Source organism: Perognathus longimembris, chromosome 12 (genome assembly GCF_023159225.1).
Source record: "Perognathus longimembris pacificus isolate PPM17 chromosome 12, ASM2315922v1, whole genome shotgun sequence".
Taxonomy (NCBI): Eukaryota; Metazoa; Chordata; class Mammalia; order Rodentia; family Heteromyidae; genus Perognathus; species Perognathus longimembris.
The window spans coordinates 30,383,841-30,408,553 of record NC_063172.1 but is presented as its reverse complement, the minus strand read 5'-3'; the positions used below and the strand labels follow the sequence as shown (position 1 = coordinate 30,408,553).

Sequence of the window (24,713 nt, the reverse complement as noted above, 5' to 3'; positions counted from 1 at the left end):
AATACAATGAGTGCATTATCTCATCCACTCTTAAGGTGAGGGGTCATTTTCTGATGGCAGCTGCCACAGTCTGCCTTGCAGGTAAACTTGCTCTGTGTTTGGCATTCACCTGTTTGGCATTCACAGGTCACACTGTGAAAGGAGCCTCTGTAGGCCTGAGGAAGAGAAGGCGGTAGCTGGATGGCACTGTGCAGATCCTTTGGGCTCCTTGAGCCTCTGCTACAGCATCTGGAAGGGAGGTGTGTGAATGGGATTATAAACTGTAGAGCCCTCTCTACGAAGTGCTCTGTGTGTATTAGTATGATCAAATACACAGGATCAGCAAGCAGCGGGCTTCAGTGTGACCTGCACTCCTGTGGCCAGACAATAGCGATCACTGTCTTCTAAGTTGCAGGTGACAGCTCCAGGCTTTGGGAGTCTTGTTGGTTATGGACACACTGACTGGGCTTTAGATTGCTGGGAGGAAGTTCTTGTTCTGGAATGATGGGATGGTTGGCACAGAAACTGTGCACTTCAGAGGCCTTGGAGTGGGACAGGGGACCTGGGCCAAAGAATCTCTAAGTGTAGATGACCCCAAAAGAGCCTTAAAAACCAAGTAGCAAAACTAGTCACTAACATGTATTATTATTAATGTATACATTTGCTCTTTTGAACAGTTACCTTGTGTTAACTATCTTATTCACAGGAAATTCCCTATTGATTAGCCAGGTGCTGGTGGCTCAGGCCTGTAATCCTAGCTACTCAAGAGACTGAGATCTGAGGATCACAGTTCCAGTCCAGCCCTGGTGGAAAAATCCGTGAGACTCTTATCTCCAATAAACTACTCAGAAAAAGCTAGAAGTGATGATGCTGTGATAGAGCACTACCCTGGAGCACAAAGAGGCTTGGGGACAGCATCCAGTCCCTGAGTTCAAGCCCTAGGACCATTAAAAACAATTCCCCATTGTAGCTGGGCACCAGTGGCTTATGCCTATAATCCTAGCTACTCAGAAGGACTGAGATCTGAGGATCTTGGTTCAAAGCCAGCCCAGGTAGTGAAGCCTATGAGACACTTATGTCCAACTAAACACCAAAAAGCTGGAAGTGGAGCTCTGGTTCAAGTGATAGAGTCTTGTGCAGCACAAAAACTCATGTACAGAGCCTAAGACCTGAGTTCAAGCCCCAGGATGGGCTCAAAACAAATTCCCATTGCATAGAAGAGGAAATTGAGGCCCAAAGGGGTTAAATAACTTGTCCAAGGTCACACAGCTTTGAGTGACAGAGCAAAGGTAGGAGCCAAGGCACTCTGTTTCAGAAGGTCCATCCCAAATATGGAGAGCTACCCAGACTTAGATGAAGAATAGTAGTTTTCTGGACAGAGATATATGGGAGAGTGATTGCAGTAATCTAGGCAAACGTATATTATTTCATTCATTCATTCATTCATTTAGTTGGTTGTGGGGCTGGAGCTCAGGGCCTGGGTGCTGCCCCTAAGCTCTTTTTGCTCAAGGCTAGTGCTCTATAACATTGAGCCACAACTTCACTTCCCAGGGTTTTTTTTGGTGGTTAATTGGAGATAAGAGTCTCACCAACTTTCCTGCCCAGGCTGGCTTTGAACTGCGATCCTCAGATCTCAGCCTCCTGAATATGCTTTATTTATTTTTTAATTCAAAAGCTAGTCCTGACTCTCTCCTTTGATTTCACTACCCAGTAGGAGGATCCTCCTGATTCTGAAATGCATTAAGAGAGCTACTCATGGGGAATGGAGGCCTCTTTGTCCTTAGGAAGGATAAGTTGTTGGGGAGAAGGGGTGATGGCACAGTACTGCAGGGAGTACTGAGCAACGAGGCTACAGCTGTAGGCTGCAGGAGACAGGTGGTGTCCAGGTATGATCATGCAATCAGGAATCCATTAGGCTTTGGAGGCAAACGTGTGGGTGAGCCTTTTGCTAGCACAGTGGCCCTGGGCCTGGGCACAGCAAGCAGCTTTATACTGACTGGCAGTGACTTCCCACACCAGCGACAGCAAGGGGAAACCCTAAAGTCCCATTCCCAGGCTACCCTAGAGACCACCAAAGAGACTTGAGAGCCAGATTTACTGTGAATTGAGGTTCTGTCTAGAAAATGACAAAACTCCCCACATCCTGGGTTCCATTTTCGCCGCCTGGTGAGAGAACAGTGCTCTTTGCATCCTGGTGACTCATTGCAAGTGGGGTGGGGCTGCTTTCCATGAATGGCTTGGTGCCTGCTTTATCAGCCTTACTTGGCATTTTGGAGCCAAGAGCAAGGCTATTCTAGCCTAATAGCTCCACCCCACCCAGGCCAGGCACAATTGGAGGCCCTAATAGTGCTTGGGAGACACACCTTTCAGCAACCGTCCTGGGCAAAGTCTACTCTGTTGCACCCCTTTGAGGCACAGTTGGAAAGGCCAGCTTTGTATACCCAGAAATTTTTTTTCTTTCAAGACCCATAGTCAATCCACCATAGTGAATACTCTTTTAGTCCTTCATACATTTACTTAAAAAATTATCTTAAGCCAAGCATGGTGGCACATGTTTATAATTATAATCCCAGCACTCAGAGACCTGAGACAGAAGGTTCACAAGTTCCAGGCCAGATTGGGCTACATAGTAAGGTGTTGTCTCAAAGTAAAATAAGAATATTATCTTCTCCTCAGCCTCCTTCCTGGCTGCCAGGAGGTGTGGTAATTCTCTGCTCCATTTTCCCACTGTGGTCATGTTGTGTCCAGTGCATGAGTCTCAGGAACCGAGAACAGAATCCTTTGAAGTAATGACTCAAAATAAATCCTTTGTCCCTTAAAAAAAAGAATATTATGAATATTATCTTCATATTTCCTGGTTAAAAAAAATACAGTATTGCTGAGCTCTGGTGATGCATGCTTGTAATCCTAGCTGCTCAAGAGGCTGAGATCTGAGGATTGTGGTTTGAAACGAACCGAGGCAGAAAAATGTGTGAGACTCTGTCTCCATGTAACCAGCAAAAAAATCCAGACTGGGAGGTGTGACTTAATTGGTACAGTGTTAGAGGGTCAAGTGTATTTTGGGGTTTTTGGTGTTTTTTTTTTCGGTCATTTGGCTTGAACTCTGGGCCTGGGTGCTGTCCCTGAGCGCTTCAGTTCAAGGCTAGCGCTCTCCCCCTTGAGCCACAGCGCCACTTCCGGCTTTCTGGTGGTTAATTGTAGATAAGAGTCTCATGGACTTTCTTGCCTGGGCTGGCTTTGGACCACGATCCTCAGATCTCAGCCTCCTGAGTAGCTAGGATTACAGGCATGAGCCACCAGCATCCGACTCAAGTGTATTTTAACATCTCTGAAATTGAGGTACATTTTAGAGTCTATGAAATACAGCCCATGAACCAGATGTCAGTGGCTTATACCTGTAGTCCTAATTACTTGGGAAGACTTAAGATTGGGAGGTTTGTAGTTGAGGCCAAACTTGGCAGAAAAGTCCACGAGACTGCACCTCAGTGGAGGAAGTTGATGTATTAGCTCAAGCCTGACATCCCAGGTACAAAGAGGAAGACTAACATAGCCAGAATATGGCCCAGCTGTGTGCCCAGGTAGACATAACCAGTGCAGAAAAGGCTGGTGGCATCGTTCAGCAGTAGAGCAACTGACTAAAGAATGTGAGGCCCCCTGAATTCAAACCACAGCATTGCCAAACAAAATAAAACACCACTGCCCGTGTATGAACCAAAGATGTTGCGATTGGTGTTGAGGGAAAAAAAAAATCAATGTAGGCAGGATGAACCTAAATTTGTTAAATAAAATACCACCATACTTTTCCTTTGCTATAAAATAGTTAACAGGCAGCTGGGTGCTAGTGGCTCACACTTATAATCCTAGCTACTCAGGAGGCTGATATCTGAGGACTGCAGTTTAAAGCCAGCCTGTGTAAGAAAGTCTGTGAGAGTCTTATCTCCAATTAACCTTCAAAAAAAGCTGGAAGTAGATTTGTGGCTTGAAGTGGTAGAGTGCTAGCTTTGAGCTGAAGAGTTTAGGAACAGAATCCAGGCTCAGAGTTCAAGCCTCAGGGCCAGTACAAAACAGTAAACAGGTATTTAGTGCCCAGAACTGCTACCCACATTGGCAGCATGGTTAATTGAACCCTCACAAGGCTCTTCTTGAAAGGGTGGTGCTATTTGTATACCCATTTTATATAAAGATGCTAAGAAAATTGCTCAGGGATCCTTCCCTTCCCCTCCCAAAAAAGGATGTTTATTTCACACCGTAGGGAAAATGACTGATTGGATTTAATTTACAAATTTTCCCTTATGTCATTTATGTCCTAAAAGGAACTAAAAGACATAAACTCTTAACAGTGCATTCTAAATTGTACTGCTATAAAGCAAAGCACTTTTATATTCCCCTGCTTCATTCATTTCTCACAGTATTTCTTATTTGATGTAAGGAGACATACAATTAAGATGGATGTCATCAGCTAACTTTTTCCAAGGCAGGATGAATGGGGTTGTTCTCTTATTTGAGCTTCAGAAAACAATTCTCTGCCTATAGATATCATCTGTGTTTATGAGAATAATTGCATAACTGGCTCTGTTTACATGGATGCTTGTTAATTTTAAATATGTTCAAGTTGAATTATATTGAATAAGTTACAAACTAAGGTGTGGAGAACAGGCATCGCTAGCTCACAGCTGTAATCCTAGCTACTCAGAAGTTTGAGATCTGAGGATCCATGTGCTAAGCCAGCCCGGAGACTCTTAGCTCCAGTTAACCGCCAGAAAACCAGAAGTGGAACTCAAGTGGTAGAGCACTAGCCTTAAGACAGAAAGCTCAGGGATAGCCAGCCCCTGAGTTCAAGCCCCAGTGCACGCGCATGTGTGTGCACACACACATATTGTAGAGAACAATGAGAATTGTATGAGCGCTAGACAGACTTCTGCAAGAACCGATGTATCTGAAAACTGAGATAACTCAGAAACTAAATGCAGAAACATTTTAAATTGACTGACACATAAAAGTTATAGCAACATGAAGCATATGCATGCATTGTTACTCCAGATTTTTGTATACATTTGCATGTTTTAAAAACCACATCATGGGCTGGGGATATGGCCTAGTGGCAAGAGTGCTTGCCTTGTATACATGAAGCCCTGGGTTCGATTCCCCAGCACCACATATATAGAAAATGGCCAGAAGGGGCGATGTGGCTCAGTGGCACAGTGCTAACCTTGAGCAAAAAGAAGCCAGGGACAGTGCTCAGGCCCTGAGTCCAAGGCCCAGGACTGGCCAAAAAAATAAATTAATTAATTAAATAAAATAATAAAAACCACATCATTCTTCGGACTTATGATCCTGGGCAGCTGTTGGTTCTTTAATACATCCTCATTTTACTAGTAGATTGTCCTACTCCATTGCTACCTATGCATAAAATCTAGCTCCTTTCTAATTTCCCTGCCTGCCAAGTGATATTAAGTTGAATTGGATTTTTCTGTTTTTGTAGAAAACAGTTGAATAAGGATCATCCTAACACCATTTCTCTTTTTTTTAATTAATTTATTTATTAATTGAACACAATTTTTTTGACAAGGTGTTGTGCAAAAAGGGTACAGTTACATAGTAGGGCAGTGTGTACATTTCTTGTGATATCTTACGCCCTGCTTTTCTATCCCTTCTCTAGGTCAGGTAGACATATATACAATATACAGTGTATCAAGAACATATACAGTAGCCACGTGGCCATGCCCAAGAAAGTTCGCCTAGGGCTTTAAATGTAATGTCGATATTAGACAATATGTCGACAGTAGTCTTATATGAACGTACATACATAGCTTTTGAGCTATTGTATTCCCCTGAGAGGTCAATTTTTGACCTTTATGTGTTGAGTAATTGCTTGGTTTTAGTTACATACTGTTGGGTCGCTGCCCCAATCCTGTCGGGAATATTATTTGACAAGCAGTTTTTGGTTTCACAGACTTGGTCTCTACTGTCTCTCCGTCTCCTTTTGTTAACAGTCATATATCAGGGAGATCATGCCCCTTTGTTTTCTGTGTTCTAGGCTTGTCTCGCTCAACATTATTTGTTAGAGTTCTGACCATTTCCCTGCGAATAACAGTATTTCACCATTCCTAATTGCTATGTAGTATTCCATTGTGTATAAGTACCATATTTTTTGGATCCATTCATCTGTGGAGGGGCATCTGGGTTGTGTCTATATTTTGGCTATTGTGAATTGTGCCGCGATAAACATGGAAGTACAATTGTCTTTTTGATATCTTGGGGTTTGCTGTTTAGGATAGATGCCTAGGAGTGGTATGGCTGGGTCATAGGGTAGGTCTATACTGAGTTTTTTGAGAAACCTCCATACTGTTTTCCAAAGTGGTTTTACTAATTTGCACTCCCACCAACAATGGAGAAGGGTTCCTTTTTCCCCCGCACCCCTTCCAGCATTTGTTGTTGCCTGAGTTCAGAGTATAGGCCATTCTAACTGGAAGTGAGGTGGTATCTCAGGGTTGTTTTTATTTGCATTTCCTTTACTACCAGGGATGGTTTTTTTTTGTTTTGTTTTGTTTTTTTTTGGCCAGTCCTGGGCCTTGGACTCAGGGCCTGAGCACTGTCCCTGGCTTCCTTTTGCTCAAGGCTAGCACTCTGCCACTAGAGCCACAGTGCCACTTCTGGCCATTTTCTATATATGTGGTGCTGGGGAATCAAACCCAGGGCTTCATGTATGGGAGGCAAGCACTCTTACCACTGGGCCATATTCCCAGCCCCACTACCAGGGATGTTGAACATTTCCTCATGTGTTTCTTTGCCATTTTTATATCTTCTCTTGTGAAGTCTCTCTTTAGCTCCTTTGCCCATTTCCTAATAGGTTTATTGGGCTTATTTTTTGAGTTCTCTGTAGATGACAGATATCAGGCCTTTGTCTGTTGCTGTGCTGGTAAATATCCTTTCCCATATCGTTGGCTGTCTTTCTGTTTTGGTGGCTATGTCCTTAGCTGTGCAGAAACTTTTTAATTTGTAATAGTCCCATTTGTCAAGTCTTTCCCCTATTTGTTGTGCCCCTGGGACTCTATTCAGGAAGTTCCTTCCTGTGCCTATAAGTTCTAGCATCTTTCCTACTCTGACCTTCAGTAGTTTCAAGGATTCAGGTCTGATATTGAGGTCATTGATCCATTTTGAGTTGATCTTGGTGCATGGTGATAGGCTTGGGTCTACTTTGAGTTTTCTGCATATGGCTGCCCAGTTCTCCCAGCACCAGTAGTTGAAGAGGCGATGTTTATTCCATTGTATGTCTTTAGCTCCTTTGTTGAATATCAGCTGACTGTAAGAGTGCGGTTTTATTTCTGGATCTTCAATTCTAATCCATTGGTCTTCCGATCTGTTTTTATACCAATACCAGGCTGTTTTTGTTATGATGGCCCTGTAGTAGAGCTTGAAGTCTGGTATTGCTAACACCATTTCTCTTTGACCCTTTATCTGTGTGTTGCTGATGCTGTTTGTCTGTGCCTGTCTTGTCTGAGACCCTGTGTCCCCTATACCTCGGGACTGCAGCTTGTTTCTCTTTGGGTCCTTCCTTCTCTGTATGGCAGAGGCTCAGGGTTTTCTGGGTGGAATGAAGTTTGGGAAAGGCGGCACTGTTCTCTGACTCTCTGTGTCTTCCCTTTCAGCGGTTCACATGTGCAGCATCCTGGACCACAACTGTGCCCACTTCTGTATCAACACCCCTGGCTCCTATGTCTGCAGGTGCAAACAAGGGTACATTCTCAACTTGGATCAGAAGACTTGCAGAAGTAAGATTGCTTTGCTGATGTATCTGTCCTGCTTTAACTTCTTTGATCCAAGCTCATTTTGTTCATTTGTGGTCTCTCACCCATTTACCATTTTCCTCGGGGCTGAAACAAAGTTTTGTATTTTGTGTTGAATCTCTAAACCCCTTTCTGGAATTGTACTAGTTTGCATTCCCACCAACAGTGTAATAGGTTCCTTTCCCTACCTGTCCCCCCATATCCCCACCTTTTGTTATTGCTCAAATTTTTGATGCTAGCCAGTCTTACTGGGATGAACTAGAATCTCAATGTCATTTTGATTTGCATTTCCATAAAGGCCAGGGATGTTGAGCATTTCCTCATATGTTTATTGGACACTTCTAAGTTTCTCTTTTGGGTTGTATTGGGGTTTGAACTCAGGGTTTTATATTTACTAGTCAGGACACTCTAGCACTTCAATTGTTTGCTTTGGTTGTTTTCAAATAAGATCTCTCACTTTTGTTCCTCCCATTTATCCCTCTTGAGTAGCTGAGAGGACAGGCACATGCTATGACATCTCTGTTTTTTAAAAAATTGAGATGGGGTCCCATGAACCTTTTGCTGGACATGGCCTCAAACCATGGTCCTCTTACTCTCTATCTCCCAGTAGCTCCTATTATAGGCATGAACCACCCTGCCTGGCTCCAAGCTTCTTCTTTATGGGGAGCTACTGAAGAGCCTTTTTAACCACTGTGTTTATTAACTGTACCCCAAGGAGCTGTTTCCATCTTTCATTTTCTTTTCTCAAGCATGGACTTAAGATGAGTTATTCACCTCAGCTGGGAGTGATTATTCCTATTTCTGTTTTAGAGGTGTACAGGGATCCGGTTGCTTTGGTGAGAGATACTTATATTGGTCTCCTAAATTTAACCCCTCCCCCCCCCAAAAGGCAAATAGAAAATGGTAGAAATCACATCCTTCTCTAGCCAAGCTCCAAAGACTACACATTATACTGGTATTTCAGCCAGAATAAAGGAACGCCCTTTAAGAGACAGTTACCCATATCCTAAGTGTGTGCTCTTACTTAAAAAAAAAAAAGTGAGTATAACCACTGTTCTAATCCACAGACAACTAGGCCACCAAAACAAGGCCTGAGGGAGACCTGCCACATGGGAACCAATGGGAGTCAGCTAATCTGACCAATAGTTCATCCAAAGCATAACTGTCATTATACCACACAGCAAGCAGATAAGAATGAATGGAAAGCAGTTTGCACAAATGGCTGTGATTAGTATTGCATTGATAATGCCAAACCACATTTTCCATTTTCTTCTCAGTTTTTAGTTTCAGGGTTCAGTGGTTGATTGGCTGACCATTCCTCAAGATTAGTGTGATTCCTTCCAGTTCTGTGGCTCTGGGCCCTTGGACTCTGGAGGCCAAGATGCTCTCTGGTCTTGGGGGGTCCTCTCAGAACCCAGATTAGGCCAGGTTAATCACAGATTAAGTGCAGTTAGAATCATCCTTGTCTCTTCCACTTGAAGATTTAGTACTTCTTCAAGCTCCATAATGAAAGTTCTCATAGAAAATACTCCTGGGTTTAGCAGACTTTGCAGGAGCAAGAGCAGACAGGCAGGAGGAGCCTGGAAGAGGTCGTTCTCACAACACCCCACACTGCTTGGCAAACAACCAAATCTCCTCAGGTACTCTCAGCCTCCCACCATCTTTCCCACTCCCTTCCTGCTCTTCCTTTTTCTGAGCACAAGAATTCCTTTGCCTACCTCATGCCCCAAAGCTCGGTGGGCATCTGGGCAGCCACCCGGTGCCATTTCCCACACTGAAGATTTAGCCAAGTCAGAATTGACACCATGAAACAAACTCTCCCACAGATTTTGTGAGCTGTATTGGCCAGTCAGTCTCCCTGGGTCTGCCACAGACCATGATGCTCCTGGCTCCTGGGTGGAGGCACAGAGGAATTGAAGCAGAAACTGCTGGAGAAGTAGAGAGGCCCTTGTAGAGAGCAGACAGGAGCCCAGTACAGTGGCTCTCAGACTTTGGGAAGCAGCTCCTGGGCTCTCCTCAGAGATTCAGACTTTCAAAGCATTTCTGACCTACTGTTATCACCCTTTGAGGTTCTCTAGTCTCCAGAAGCAAGAGGACTTGGGGGGAGGACCTAGGAGTAGAGACAAGGAAAAGAGTTAGAACAGGGCTCAGCCTTCTCTCCACCAGCCCACAGTCACCCTGAAAGCAGTGAGCTGTATGACCTTCAGCACAAGAGTTAATATATGTATATCTCTCTCTGTGTCAGTCACAGAGCATGCTTAGACTCCTCTGCATTTCTGAAGTTGGTACCTCAGTGGCTCCGGGGGCCTTTATGGTCTGCAGATCTCCACTTGGATCTTGCCATTATCCTCTGATGGCTATTTCAAACTGGGTTGCTTATTTAAACGTCCTGATTTGCAATTTCCTCACCCACTAAATAGGAAGGGTAATAACCTCCCCACAATGAATACTTTCTTTGTTACTATGCCCCTGTTTTAGCTCCTGTGTTTGGACTACAGAAAGTTAAAATGGTGCTCTTGGTGGACCTCTATTTACAAGCTGTTTTCAGGGACCCAGCCCTGTAAGCAGCAGCAGAACTTGCCTGGGCCTGGGAAAGAAAGAGGCCCAGTTATTTCCTTTCTTCTTTTCCTCTCCTGGATGTAGCTGGATAATCTCCCAGACACAAAGGAATGTGAGTTATACCTCTTCACTGGAAGCACCTCCTCCTCCCTAAGAAGTGCTTCCCATTCATTCATTCTTTCATATACTCACTGACCTGTTGATTGATTCTTTTTCATTGACCACATGCTTACACACAGAACACATCAGGCAGCATGCAATGCACTGGAACTTGAACTGTGAATAAAACAGCAAAGGGTCTTCTATTTTCAAGCTTGTATTCATGCACAGGAGTGAATCAAATAAATCAGGAGCTACAATCACCAAAGTCCCAGGGTCTGGGACCTGAGGTCAGGCCTAATCAAATAAATCAGAAGCTACAATCACCAAAGTCCCAGGGGTCTGGGACCTGAGGTCAGGCCTAACCTTAGCCACTTTTCAAGTATCAAGTTCCAGGAGCTCCTCTGAGTGCTTTGTTGTTTGTTCTCATTTAATTCTCCCAATGGGCTCTTAAAGTAAGTTTTATCATTCTTATTTTACAGATAAGGAAAATAAGGAACAAAACCTTAGATCATTTACTCAAGGTCACATGGTCAGTGTGGATGGTGGACCAAACATCATACAAACGATATCCTGGTACTTAGCCACCATGTGATATTATTTTATGTCCCTTGAGGATCCCTAGATGGTACCCAGAAAACTTTCTCTACATTCAGGACTAACAGATTCCATGGAATACAGATTCTGAGGAAGTACAGAACTAATTCACCAGGATAAGCACTCACTTAGCTATTATAACCCCCTTAGGTGACTGCCTTCACACATACACACATACATACACACACACACACACACTGTGGTTAGATATGGAAAATATACACATCACCACAATTTTCTAGTTATGCTTTGCCTGTGTGGAGGAAAACTCTCGACTTGTAGATACTTTGGGTGACAATGGACAGTGGCTTTCTGACGTTTAGCTCCTCCCTGTCCCTCCACGACTCCAGAATTCTAATCCCTCCCTCCTCACATCCCAGATGGGTAACAGCTCTTGAGAACCAAGTCAAGCATCACATAGCACCTGGATCAGTGGTTGTGCTAACATCCTGGTCTCTATCATTTCTGCTTCTGGCCTTGTATCTGCCAACCTGAATTTGTATGTATTCCAGAAAATTATCTCCTTCCTCATCCAAATAGAGAGAGAGAGAGAGAGTCCTTCAGTTGTTGAAGAGTGTTATTTTTCACCCATTCCCACTAATTTTCTCTTTTTTCCGAAGCAGTATAAAACCATTTTTAGGTGCCCAGGCTTTAGGACTGTTCAGTATCCCGGTAACCAACCCTCTGTGTAAACCAGTTGTTTCAAAAGTACCTGTTTACTCAAAGACTAAAATCAAGTATGTTAAAAAAAAATTACCTTGGTTGGAAATGTGGCTTAGTGGTAAAGTGCTTGCCTAGCATGCATGAAGCCCTGGGTTCAATTCTTCAGCACTACATAAACAGAAAAGGCTGGATGTGGTGCTGTGGCTCAAGGGATAGAGTGCTAGCCTTGAACAAAAGGAAGCCAGGAGCAGTACTTAGGCCCTGAGTTCAAGCCCCAGGACTGGAAGAAAAAAAAGAATTTTATGCACAATTTGGAATGTATTGGAAGTCAACATTATAGATTCCTTCTGCTTTTCTAACTGTATTTTTTTTTTGGTCTTTTCTTTTTTCATACTAGGGATCGAACCCAGGACATTGCACTTGCTAGGCAAGTACTTTGCCATTGAGCTACATCCTTCTGCTTTTCAAAGCATCTTCACCATCCAATATTGGTATATGAGCTATATTGAAAAACATTAGTGTAATTTCAAAACAGTGGAAGTTTATGTGTTTCCTTTCCCCTCATTTAAAAAAAAGCAGGAGCTAGAGGTGTGCCTCAAGTGATAGAATATATAAAGCCCCAAGTTCACATCCCTCCAAAAGTGGAGCAAAGTTGTCTCATGAAGCCTGCCCTTCACATGCCCAGCCTCTAGCATTCCTGGCCCTTGTTGTGTTGTTTTGTTTTTGCCAGTCCTGGGGCTTGAACTCAGGGCCTGAGCACTGTCCCTGGCTTCCTTTTGTTCAAGGATAGCACTCTGCCACGTGAACCACAGCGTCACTTCCAGCCACTTCTGATTATGTGGTGCTGAGGAATCGAACCCATGCATGCTAGGCCAGCACTCTACCACTAAGCCATATTCCCAGCTCCCTTGAATTGTGTTTTTATGAGGCGAGCATTTTACCACTAGGCCATATTCCCAGCCCCTGAATTGCATTTTTATTTTATTTTTTGCCAGTCCTGGGGCTTGGGACTCAGGGCCTGAGCACTGTCCCTGGCTTCCTTTTGCTCAAGGCTAGCACTCTGCCACTTGAGCCACAGCACCACTTCTGGCTGTTTTCTATATATGTGGTGCTGAGGAATCGAACCCAGGGCTTCAAGTATGCAAGGCAAGCACTCTTGCCACTAGGCCATATTCCCAGCCCCCTGAATTGCATTTTTAAAATAAGGATGCTCCCTTCCTTTTTAGAATATTTTACTTATCTGAAAACTAATAAATGTAACATTTATAAAACTTCATTTGGCAGAAATGTAAACTTCCTTGTATAGATTTTTCTCTCTCTTTTTTTATTCTGTCTCAAGAGTCATACCAAATGCATTTTATTGCTCTTACTTCTTGGAAATGTTCCTGACACTAATTTTCCTAAGATACATAAGTGATTTAATAGTTTTTAAATCAAAGTTAAGGAACATGACCTAGAAAAAGTCACACAGTGTCAAAGCAAGAAAGGAAAACAGCTAGCATTCTTCTTGAATTTAGATGCAGGAATACTTGACCAAATTTTAATTAAATAGAACTCAACAATACTATATTAAAAAGAAAGCAGCAAGGGGGCTGGGAATATGGCCTAGTGATAGAGTGCTTGCCTCGTATACATGAATCCCCGAGTTCGATTCCTAGCTTGTTTGGGGACACAGAGTGGATGAGGGAAGGCATGCAAGCTGTGACAAATGGTGGAAAAAGGAGGTTCTCAAGCTGAGTTCCAACAGTGTCCTTTGGTGAACGGAGATCTGCACACACATATCAAGGGCAAAGTAACTGTTTAGTAAGTAGAAGCTGGCAGTAGTGTAAGCCATTCATTCATTCCCTGTGGAAACCGTGGGTCAGCCACTTACAGGGAATTTTCTTGTACATTTGAGACCCAAGAAACACTAAGACTGGCTTTGTTTTTGTTTTTTGTTTTTTTGGTCAGTCCTGGGCCTTGGACTCAGGGCCTGAGCACTGTCCCTGGCTTTGCTCAAGGCTAGCACTCTGCCACTTGAGCCACAGCGCCACTTCTGGCCATTTTCTGTATATGTGGTGCTGGGGAATTGAACCCAGGGCCTCATGTATTTGAGGCAAGCATTCTTGCCACTAGGCCATATCCCCAGCCCCTGGCTTTGTTCTATATATGCTTAAAGAGATTCCATTTTTGACTTCTCAGTTCCTTCAGTTCAGTGTGGTTGTTTCTTAGGCCCACAGAATCAACTAGAAGACTACAGCAGCCCTAGAGAGGGATTAATGGCATAAGAAATGGATAGTGGGTGGGGTGTTATTATTGAGACAGATTCCTTCACAGAGGAAAGCTGGATTTGAGGGCAAACTGCAGAGTGGGGCTGGGGAGCGGGGAGGGGAGGGAGAGGCCACACAAGTGGTTGGGTGCAGCGGGGATGGAAAATTCAAGGTTAAGGAAAAGCCTGGGGTGGACAACTTTGGTGATAGTCATTGACCCTGAAAATGGAGGAGACCTTGGAGAAGGGAAAGGGAATGTTGAAAACCAAGGTCAGGGTGTGAGTGCGGGGGCAGCTCCCAGGCAGAGTGTGGAGGGAGAGCGAGGCACACGAGGCTGCCTAGCAGCCCAGGGCAGGGCAAAGACCAGCAGCTGCTATGAGAGCATGCGCAGGCGCAGAGGGCTTGCAGAGCTCCAGCGCTTCCTCCTAGCCCTGGTGAGCCCAGAGGAAGCTCAGAGCCTATCCCATTCAGTTTAGTGTACCATCTGCCTGAGACAGGGTGTGTGCTTCAAAAAGCAAAGGAGCCCTGTGGGAGACCTGAACTGAGTTATAAACCTGAGTGGAGAAATGCCAGTTGTGAAACAATTGGACACACGGGGGAAAGGAGCCTGAAACTTGTACAGCTTCTGCTTTGCTGTTTCCACAAATGCAGGGCCCCAGGATGACAGCCTCAGCTTTGCAGGGGAATGGAGGTTCCATGTCTCCCCCACAGCGTGCTGAATCTCAGGCACCAGTTTTCTCAAGCCCCCCCTCCCACCAAAGGGTTCTGATGCTCCCTCTGGTCTGAGACCATGGACCTAGATGTTTCCAACCAACTCTCCCTGGGAATCCCGCTCTGGAGGGTTTATATTAAGAACATAGTGATGTGACACCCATTAATTGAACTGCTGGAAAGCACTGCTCTATAAGAAGATATTATTCACATGTATTTATTATTTCAATCAAATGTTCTTAGTTTTTAAGCTTTGTTTTAGGGAGTTCCTCTCCTCTCCTTTTTCTTTTCCCTTCCCCAAAGAAAACCGAAATCTTGTTAGTGAGTAAGGGACTTAACTGAAAGAAAATTTGACATTGAGAGAAAGGAGATAGGGCCCAGCTGGAGCCTGCCTGAGAGACAGGTTTGTTTTCCTCTGTGACACTGGGTTCCTTTTGTTTCTTCCAGCAGAAAAACAGAGGCCAATGACTCACATTTACGGTTAAAAGTCTTTAAATCCAGATGGCAGCTGTCAAAATAAGATCAGTGCTTTTCAGACATGTGGAAAGAAAGGAGATGGTCCCTCAAATGCAAGCTTGGGTTGGCCTGTCTTTGTGGATCCCTGACTCCAGAGTGGGCTTCTGGTGGGGTGGTGGAGACCTCAGTAAAGTCACAGCCCTAATAACATATTGCTCTTCTCTCTTGCTGTGCTAAACAGTTTTTGATTTCTACATCTTTGAGTTAAATAACAGTGTGAGCTATAAAAAAACAAACAGTTTTCTAAAGGTATTCATTTGCTTTAACGCCAAAGAAGATATTAAACTGCCATTGGTGCCAAAAGCACACATTGTAGATTCAAATTCTGAAGAGTCCATAAAAACTGTATCAGCCAAGCGGCCAGGGTTGGCCAGCTCTGGGGTTTGCCCAGAGCTCCTCCAACTTACCCAGAGGAACATGTCCCAAATTCTCTGGGCAGAGGCTCAGCGCCAGCAGCGTCCATGACCAATGAGAGAAGGCACTTCTCAGTTGTATCTGCCTCTGGGAGACAGGAGTGGGTTTTAGTATAGCTTGGGGCTCTTAGCTAGCAAATTTGCACTGATTGATTTCACCTGTGAACACTGAGCCACTGCACCCGCCTGCACTTGAGAGTTTTACCTCGTAAAACTCAGCGGGATGGGAGGAAAGCCAGGGGGTGGGTTATGTTTACTGTCTGCTCTGTGTTAATGATCACCCCTCTGGCAGGACATAGCTTGAATTTGGCCAGATCTTTTGTTGTGTATTTCAAAATTGCCTACTCTGCCATATTAAATCCATGTAGCAAACTAAATGTAGCCAAAGACACTTTTAAAATATTTTTGAATCTAATATATCTCTATCTGCAGTTTTCCTAGGTACCTAGTAAATGGAACCTGTAATGGAATTGAAATGTGGGCAAACTTGGGTTGATTCCCCTCTCCCCTGTTTGAGTAGGTCTGTGCCACCAGGACCTTTCTCTGTCCTGCCCCAAACATAGGCAGGGAAGTGGGATAACATTTGCTGAATGCCTACTAAGGCTTGAGTCTATCTGTATTATCTCATTTAACCCTAAAAATAACATATATTTACCATTTACTTAACCTCCATGAAAACGGAATCTTTTCCTTTTTCTTTTTTTTCCTTTTGCCAGTCCTAGGGCTTGAACTCTTTTTCTTTTGCCAGTCCTAGGGCTTGGGCTTTGTCCCTGAACCTCTTTGTGCCCACGGCTAGTGCTCTACCACTTGATCCACAGAGCCATTTCCGGCTTTTTCTGAGTAATTTACTGGAGATAAGAGTCTCACGGACTTTGCCGCCCAGGCTGGCATTGAACCACGATCCTCAGATCTCAGCCTCCTGAGTAGCTAGGATTATAGGTGTGAGCCACTAACACCTGCTGAAAACTGAATCTTATGTCACTTTGAATCACAAGATCATCTGGCAGGGGCCAGATCTGCTCCAAAGCTGATGTTCTTTCCCCTTGCTTGCCTCAGCCTTATCCTTTCTGAAGAGACTTAATTGCCCTTCTCCAACAGTGACTCCTGTCACCCCTCTGTTTCCCTTCTGCCTCCTCAGATCCTTGGCCTCAGTCAGTGAACCCACCATTTTGTCACATGGTTTAAACAGAAAGCTTACCTCTCAACACACTACTACTACCCTTTCCTGTTAATAAGGTACACTGGACTGTATATTTTTACTTATTTTGTTTCTTGTTGGCATCTCATCAGTAGTGTGCTGGTAACTATTTTACCACCAGTTCTGTAGAAGAAAAAACTTTGATTTGCAGTGTTTGCTCATTTCCATGGTGTAAATACTTCCACCATGGTTGTTTCAAGCTATCCACTTGGTCCCATTAAATGCAGAATTGTAAAGAAATGTCTATCATTTGTTCTTGGGATCAGGACAAGCTACATCTAGCACACCAGTAGTTCCTTCACTAGACATTCGCCCGTATGATGATAGGAACTTATTTTGTGTTGAAGAGCCAGACTAAAGCCATTTTGAAGTGAGGCCCCACTTTACCACACAAACCTGAGATAAGCAGGCCCCGTGAGCAAACCCAGGACAAGCTTATTAGGGCCCAGCCGGTCAAGAACTCTAACCGCCCCCAAAATGCCTCGAGCCCTGAGCCAATCAGATTTGTACCCGTGTCCTAATCTTGATTGCTTGAATACCTGATTGCTGTAACTTTGTTTTTTGCCTTGCTTGAACACCTGATGGCTGTAACTTTGTTTTTTGCCTTTATAAGCCCTGTGCAATCGCAGCTCGGGGCTTCCTCCTAACTTCCGCTGTGTCGGTGGGTAGGACGAGGCCCGAATTGCAGCTCGCCTGAATAAAGCCTTGCTTTTGCATTTTGGTCTCGGTGGCCTTCTTGGTGGTCTTCTCGAGACTTGGCATAACAGTGTGTGTGTGTGTGTGTGTGTGTGTGTGTGTGTGTGTGTGTGTGTGTGTGTGGTCTTGTTTATTCACTCTCTTTTCTCAAATGCATTGATGAGTTTCCTGAATGAACAAATAGGCTAGCTAGTTAATTCAGTGATTCACAAATATTCTTTGTCAGTCCAGGGGCTTGAACTCAGGGCCTGGGCACTGTCCCTGAGGTTCTTTTGCCACTTGAGCCACAGTGCCACTTCTAGCTTTTTTGGGGGGTGGGGGGGTTTGGTCGTAGGGCTTGAACTATGGGCTTGGGTGCTGTCCCTAAACGCTTCAGCTCAAGGCTTGCGCTCTACCACTTGAGCCAAAGTGCCACTTCTCACAAATGTTCTTTAACTGACCACATGCCAAGCACTATACTAGATATTTGAGCTGGAGTGCCTAAACAAGGCTAAACCTTCCTGAAGACAGGCTGTCTATATTATGTGACGGGGGAATAGCCATGAAATAATCAGTTGCAAATTAAGCATTAAATTATAATTGTGATGAGGATTATAAAGCTAAACCATAAGGAAAGACTTGACCCTTCATGGCTAACATCCTCTAAGAACATGCCCTTTAAACTGTATCTTTTTCTTTTCTTTTTTTTTGGCCAGTCCTGGGCCTTGAACTCAGGGCCTGAGCACTGTCCCTGGCTTCTTTTTGCTCAAGGCTAGCACTCTGCCACTTGAGCCACAGCGCCACTTCTGGCTGTTTTCTGTTTATGTGGTGCTGGGGAATCGAACCCAGGGCCTCATGTGTACAAGGCAAGCACTCTTGCCACTAGGCCATATCCCCAGCCCTTTAAACTGTATCTTAAAAGGTCTATAAGAATAGGTGAAGGGCTGGGGATATAGCCTAGTGGCAAGAGTGCCTGCCTCGGATACACGAGGCCCTAGGTTCGATTCCCCAGCACCACATATACAGAAAACGGCCAGAAGCGGCACTGTGGCTCAAGTGGCAGAGTGCTAGCCTTGAGCGGGAAGAAGCCAGGGACAGTGCTCAGGCCCTGAGTCCAAGGCCCACGACTGGCCAAAAAAAAAAAAAAAAAAAAAAAAAAAGAATAGGTGAAAAGGAGGCAAGACACTAGTTAACATGAGAATTTTAGATAGAAAAAAATGGAATATGTAAAGGTCCTGAGGCATGAGAATGCTTGGAGAGTAGAGAGGAAAGAGTACAGGGACAGAGAAAACAAGAGAAGGTCTAAGCTAAGATTAGAGTGGTAAGAAGGCAGATCATATAGCATCCCGATTCCCGTTAGAAGGTTTTTACTTCTTCTTGAGCAGTAGGAAACCATTTAAGCAGAGGAGAGACATAAACTCTGGCCACAGGATAAACTTGGACTGGGAAAGCTCACAGAAGACCAGGCAGGAGGCTACCACGGATGTCTGGGCAAGATATGTTAACTTCCTATTGGGCAGGGACACCTCTGCTGAGGAAAAGTGAGAAGTGGACCACCTGGACCTGAGAACTGACTAGATTTGGGGCTGGGTGTCGCCTCTCCTGCTTGTTACTCTGTGCAGGAGGTAGAGGTTTAAAGTGTTGTGCTCTGAAGCCAACCTGGAAAAAAAAATGCATGAGACCCTTCTTGGAAAATAACCAAAGCAAAAGGGGCTGTAGGCATGGCTCAATAGGTAAGAGTGCCTGCTAAGCAAGCATGAGGCTCTGAGTTCAAACTCTAGTGCCACTTAAAAAGAGGAAGGAGGGGGAGGAAGGAAGGAAGAATTGACTTAAGGATTGCAGGAGATAAAGGAGGCCATAACTTCCAAGTTTCTATGGCCATCTTTAATTCCAAGGTAAAAATGAGCTATTCTAAAGTGTCTCTCATTGTCAAAGGGAAATGAAGGAACATTTTAGGGTCCTTCCCAGCTGTCTCCTTCCTGACCAGTAACATTCTTTTGGGAGATAATGTGCCAGGGCAGAAGGAAGGAAGCAGTCAGGTCAAACCTACTATAGTAGAAAATGTGTGATGCCTTGACTTAGGAGAGATGACCCTGAGTCTAATGGAGCTTGGGGTACAGGTAAGAGGGATGAACTGGGACACCGGAGAGCCCTGTGTATGTGTAACACAGCCCTGCCTGTGTTAATCCATTCGCATATTGGTGAAGAACTACAACGTGCCAGGAACTGTGCTTGGTTCAGGGCTGCAGCAGCTTGTGAGGTGTGGGCTTCCGGAACACACTGGTAGTTTTCTCAGGGTCTGTAGCTGGGGGCAGGCACCCAGATGTGCTTGGCCTCTAAGCCCACTTCTGGTGGGATTACCTCCTGCTGAGGAGGAGAGGCACAAGACCAACTGGCAGTTTAGTTCCCATCTTCCTCATCTTCCCAGGGCCCCACTTCTACTGGAGGGAGTGTTTTTAGATTTTGGGTGGCAGAGCATGTAGGCCTTTGTCAGTGTTCCTTTAGCAAATGAACACTTGTGGACCACTAATTGAATGCACTTGGATACTATGCTAGGCTCTGAAGAATCAAATGGAGTTGACTAGCTGTGCTCTACCTGGGTAGGCAGTCAGTCCTTCCAGTCTGGGGGTGGGAGAGATAAATCTGTAAGTGCAGGAGGGAGCCATATGTATCATGCGCTGGAGGCCCTGGAGAAGGAGCCTTAAGCCCAGGCAGTCCTGGAGGATGTGACACCTGACTGATGTCGTGAGTCATGATGGAGGTCACAGGAAGAGAAGAGGAAGGCTGTGTGCGTTCAGGATAAGAGAACTGTGAAGCCAAAGCCTTGCACATCTCTCCCCCCCACTCCCTGCTGGGTTTTATCACTTTGCAGTGGAATCTTCCCAGCCTATGAAAAAGAAATGCTGTTTTTCAATAGCACAAGGAATCAGCCAGAAACATCTGTACTTGTTTCAAATGGAAGTGACCACTGCCAGGAAGACAACAAAGCTGTTTGGTCAGGGCCCAGCCTGTGTTTACTGCTCCATCTTTATTTAATTAGATTAGGCCCTCAATAGTTTCCCTTGAGTTGATACAAATCACCCATGGTTGTTAATCCCCAACATTCTAGAAACAGCATGAAAAGACTTTCCACAAGGAGCCAACTGGCAAGCTCTGCTATTGGTGGGACAATCCTGGAATTCAAGTAGAAACTGTAGGTCCTGCTTCACTGTGCACCCTCATGCATTCTTTTTGTCACTCCAAGAGGGGACAAGAGTAGCCACTGCTCTGCGTCTTGTTTCAAGGGGGGACTTTGGGTCTTGGGATCTCTGATAATGATGAACCACTGACTCCTGGTTCTTGGCATCTGTCCCTCAGAGGATCTGGGGACTTCTTGACTGTTGGGCTCACTAACTCTCTCGTATACTGGGGACTTTGGGGGAGCTTTACAAACACCAAGCCAGTTTTTCTGATATGATAGAAGGTGTGTGCCTTGACATGAGGACTTCCTTTTCTGTTTGTTCTTTTGTTCCTTCCATGCTGAGGATGGCTCAGGGATGGTATCATGTTCTACCTGGTATTTGGTATTTAGTTATTTGGGTGCATCTGATAGCCATTCTGGCTTTTACTTCTTCGAATGGGGCCAACCGGTTCTGTCTCAAGACATTTGCATTCACCGTTTTTGGGACTGGAACTAGACTATCTAGTTTATCAGCACCAACTTTCTAGTAAAATACAAGCCACATCACAGCAATCCCTTGTCGGTTTTATTTTGTATATTTGATATTTTACCTATAATGTGCCTAGGATCTGATCTTTCCATTTTGTATTCTGTAAGTCTCCTCTTCATGGGTGACCTTCTTCTCTTGAAATTGAGTGTTTTCTGATATTATTTTATGGAATAAGTTCTCAGTGCCTTTAGTTTGTATCTCTTCTTCTATACCTAAGAAACATCAATTTGGTATTTTAATGAAGTCTGAGAGGTTTTGCAAATTTCGTTTGTTCCTTCTTTGTTTGGGGAGGGGTTGGTTGTAGGGCTTGACTCAGGGCCTGGGTACTGTCCCTGAGCCTCTTTTGTACACAAGGCTAGCACTTTACCACTTAAGCCACAGCCTATTTTTTGCCTTTTCTGAGATAAGAGTCTCATGGGCCTTTCTGACTGTATTGGCATTGAACCACGATCCTCAGATCTCAGCCTCCTGAGCAGCAAGTATTACAGGCATGAGCCACCAGCACCTGGCTATGTGCATCTTTTGAGTGTTTTTTTTCCTCCATGTCTTTGATCTGATTCCTATGTTTTTTTATCTTCAGCTCCTCATGCTCTACTTTTAGCTAGATCTCTTCTATTAGCTAGGCTTTTGACTAAGTTTTTTTATTTGGGTTATTGAGCTCTTCATTTCCAACATTTCAGTTTGATTTTTAAAATTATTTATTTATTTATGTTTGTTGGTTGGTTGGTTGGTTGGTTGTGGGGCTTGAACTCAGGCCCTGGGTGCTGTCCTTGAGCTCTTTTGCTCAAGGCTAGTGCTCTACCACTTTGATTCACAGATCTGCTTCTGGTTTTTGAGTGGCTAATTGGAGATAAGAGTTTCCTGGAACTTTTCTGCCTGGGCTGGCTTTGAACTGTGATCCTCACATCTCAACTTCCTGAGTAGCTAGGATTACAGGTGTGAGCCACCAGTGCCTGGTGACCTAAACATTTTTAATGTGGTAATGTAGAGTTCATATCCAAATATTTAATTCCTTTAATAGAGATGTTATATAAATAGCTTTTTTCTTTTTATCAACTTGATATTTTAAGATAAAAGCACCTATGTGCCATAAGATCTAGGGGATGATATTGGGTTCAAGAATTTATTAAACTTTCTGTGTAATTTGGCTTTATACTTGCTGTAGCAATACCTTTTAGCCATATAAACTTCTCACTAATATATTCAGTCCCTTTAGTGCTGTCTGGTTTTCCCATTTTCATGCTCAAATAAATCCTAGGTAGAGGTGGCTGTTTCATGACACCTGTGTTGTCCCTGTGATGGGAATGTGTGATGTCTGCACTGTGGGGACCAAGGAAAGGCAGTCACTGAGGGTTGCAGAGGTTTTTAACCTCTCCATCCTTCTATATATGCGTAGTGCTGTGGACGTTGATGCCCACCCGGACATGCATTCCTGCACTCAGGAGCCAAGGCTCAACACTTCATGCATATATATAGTAAATATTTGACCAAAATAAAACCTCGATTACCCATCCATCTATTTCTCCCTGGTAATCTTTCTTACTTGTCCCTAACTAACTTCTCTGACTTCTCCTTTTTTCCTCACTTATGGCTGGCATGAATGAATACAGCATAAAGAGGATTGTCAAAAACCTTTCCTGAAGGAAACCTTTTAGTACTATAAAGGCTATAATTGATATCACTCTGTCCCCAGAATTTAGAACACAGCTTGATAGGTGTTGAGTAATTGTCTTTGAATTAGAGTCATAATACTTACAAACTGTTTGGTGAAAATGAACTGAACAACTGAACAACTCATGGGGGGGAGGGGGAAAGGAAAGAGGGAGGGAGGAAGGGGGAATGAGGGACGAGGTAACAAACAATACAAGAAATGTATCCAGTGCCTAATATATGAAACTGTAACCTCTCTGTAATTCAGTTTGATAATAAAAAAATATAAAAAAAAAACAAAAAAAAACCTTTCCTGTAGATAAATGAGATGAGGAAAACTCTCAACGGGAACTTGGGAATTAGGGACTTAAGCTTTCAGTAAAGTAGCAGCACTTACCATGCACCAGATGCAGAATGTCAAAGGCAGTGCCAATTACCTCTGTACTTCTGGGAGACCATGATTACAGAGCCCGGAAGTACACAAAGGGTAGGAATAGAGCCTGATGCCAGCAAGTGTCAAAGTTTGTTCATGACAAAATAGTTCTCAAAAGCCTTCAAAGTGGGCTGGGAATATGGCCTAGTGGCAAGAGCACTTGCCTCCTACACATGAGGCTCTGGGTTCGATTCCCCAGCACCACATATATGGAAAACGGCCAGAAGGGGCGCTGTGGCTCAGGTGGCAGAGTGCTAGCCTTGAGCGGGAAGAAGCCAGGGATGGTGCTCAGGCCCTGAGTCCAAGGCCCAGGACTGGCCCCCCCCCCCCAAAAAAAAGAAGCCTTCAAAGTGTTTTCAGAGCCACTGGAAAATATAAATTGATATTAAAATTATTTAATGTACTTCATAAAGATTAAGAAAAATTCCAGCTTTGATTCCAGCTTCCAGCTTTACCTATGTAGCCAAGGCTGACCTACAGCTCTTGATCATCTAGTCTATGCCACCAAGTGCTGGGATTACAGGTGTACACTCTCATGCCTGGCTGATCTTTTTTGTTGTTGTTGGTCATGGGGCTTGAACTCAGGAACTGGGTCTGTCCCTGAGCTCTTTCACTCAAGACTAGCACTCTACCACTTTGAGGCACAGTGCTACTTCCAGTTTTCTGTGGTTAATGGGCGATAAGAGTATCATGGACTTTCCTTCCTAGGCTGACTTTGAACCGTGATCTCAGCTCTCAGCCTCCTGAATAGCTAGGATTATAGGGCATGAGCCACAAGTGCCTGGCTGATAAATGTTTTTGTATACACAGAAACTCACCAAAGGGTGAAAAGTGGTTGGTTGCTTCAGGATGGTAAGGACAAGAGAAATTTTCTTTTGTGTATTTCCTACATATGATCATATTGAGTTAAAATATTTTTGTTTTGTTTTTTTGTTTTAGGCCAGTCCTGGGGCTTGGACTCAGGGCCTGAGCACTGTCCCTGGCTTCTTTTTGCTCAAGGCTAGCACTCTGCCACTTGAGCCACAGCACAACTTCTGGCCATTTTCTGTATATGTGGTGCTGGGGAATCGAACCCAGGGCCTCATGTATATGAGGCAGGCACTCTTGCCACTAGGCCATATCCCCAGCCCGAGTTAAAATATTTTTGCAAGTTACTGTAGCAAGTGCTGCAGATACTTCTCCAGAGCTGTGTTCTAATGATGCAATTTTGCCTCAGTCCAGGATTTGTGTGCCACGGAGGACCATGCCTGTGAGCAGCTCTGTGTGAATGTGCCTGGTTCCTTTGTCTGCCAATGCTACGGTGGCTACACTTTGGCTGAGGACGGGAAAGGGTGTGTGGGTGAGTATCCTTTTGCCTTACTTACCTTGTGAGGGAGGACGGGGAAGCTCAGGAGGCAGAGAAGGGGGTTACTTTCCTCCCATATTCACAGTCATTCTCCTTTGGGTTTCGACACAGTGCTCTATTCTTTGGTAT

The 24,713-nt window shown here is 44.3% G+C and overlaps 1 protein-coding gene across 3 annotated transcripts in view; it reads left to right on the top strand.

Moving 5' to 3' along the window:
- Matn2 (matrilin 2) overlaps positions 1–24,713 on the top strand; it is a 126,467-nt gene that overhangs the window by 57,593 nt on the left and 44,161 nt on the right. For all 3 annotated transcript variants that reach the window (XM_048358620.1, XM_048358619.1, XM_048358618.1), the window contains exons 4-5: positions 7,629–7,751; positions 24,456–24,578. In XM_048358620.1, coding sequence (XP_048214577.1) covers positions 7,629–7,751; positions 24,456–24,578 — 246 coding nt within the window. The remainder of the gene's footprint in view (positions 1–7,628; positions 7,752–24,455; positions 24,579–24,713) is intronic.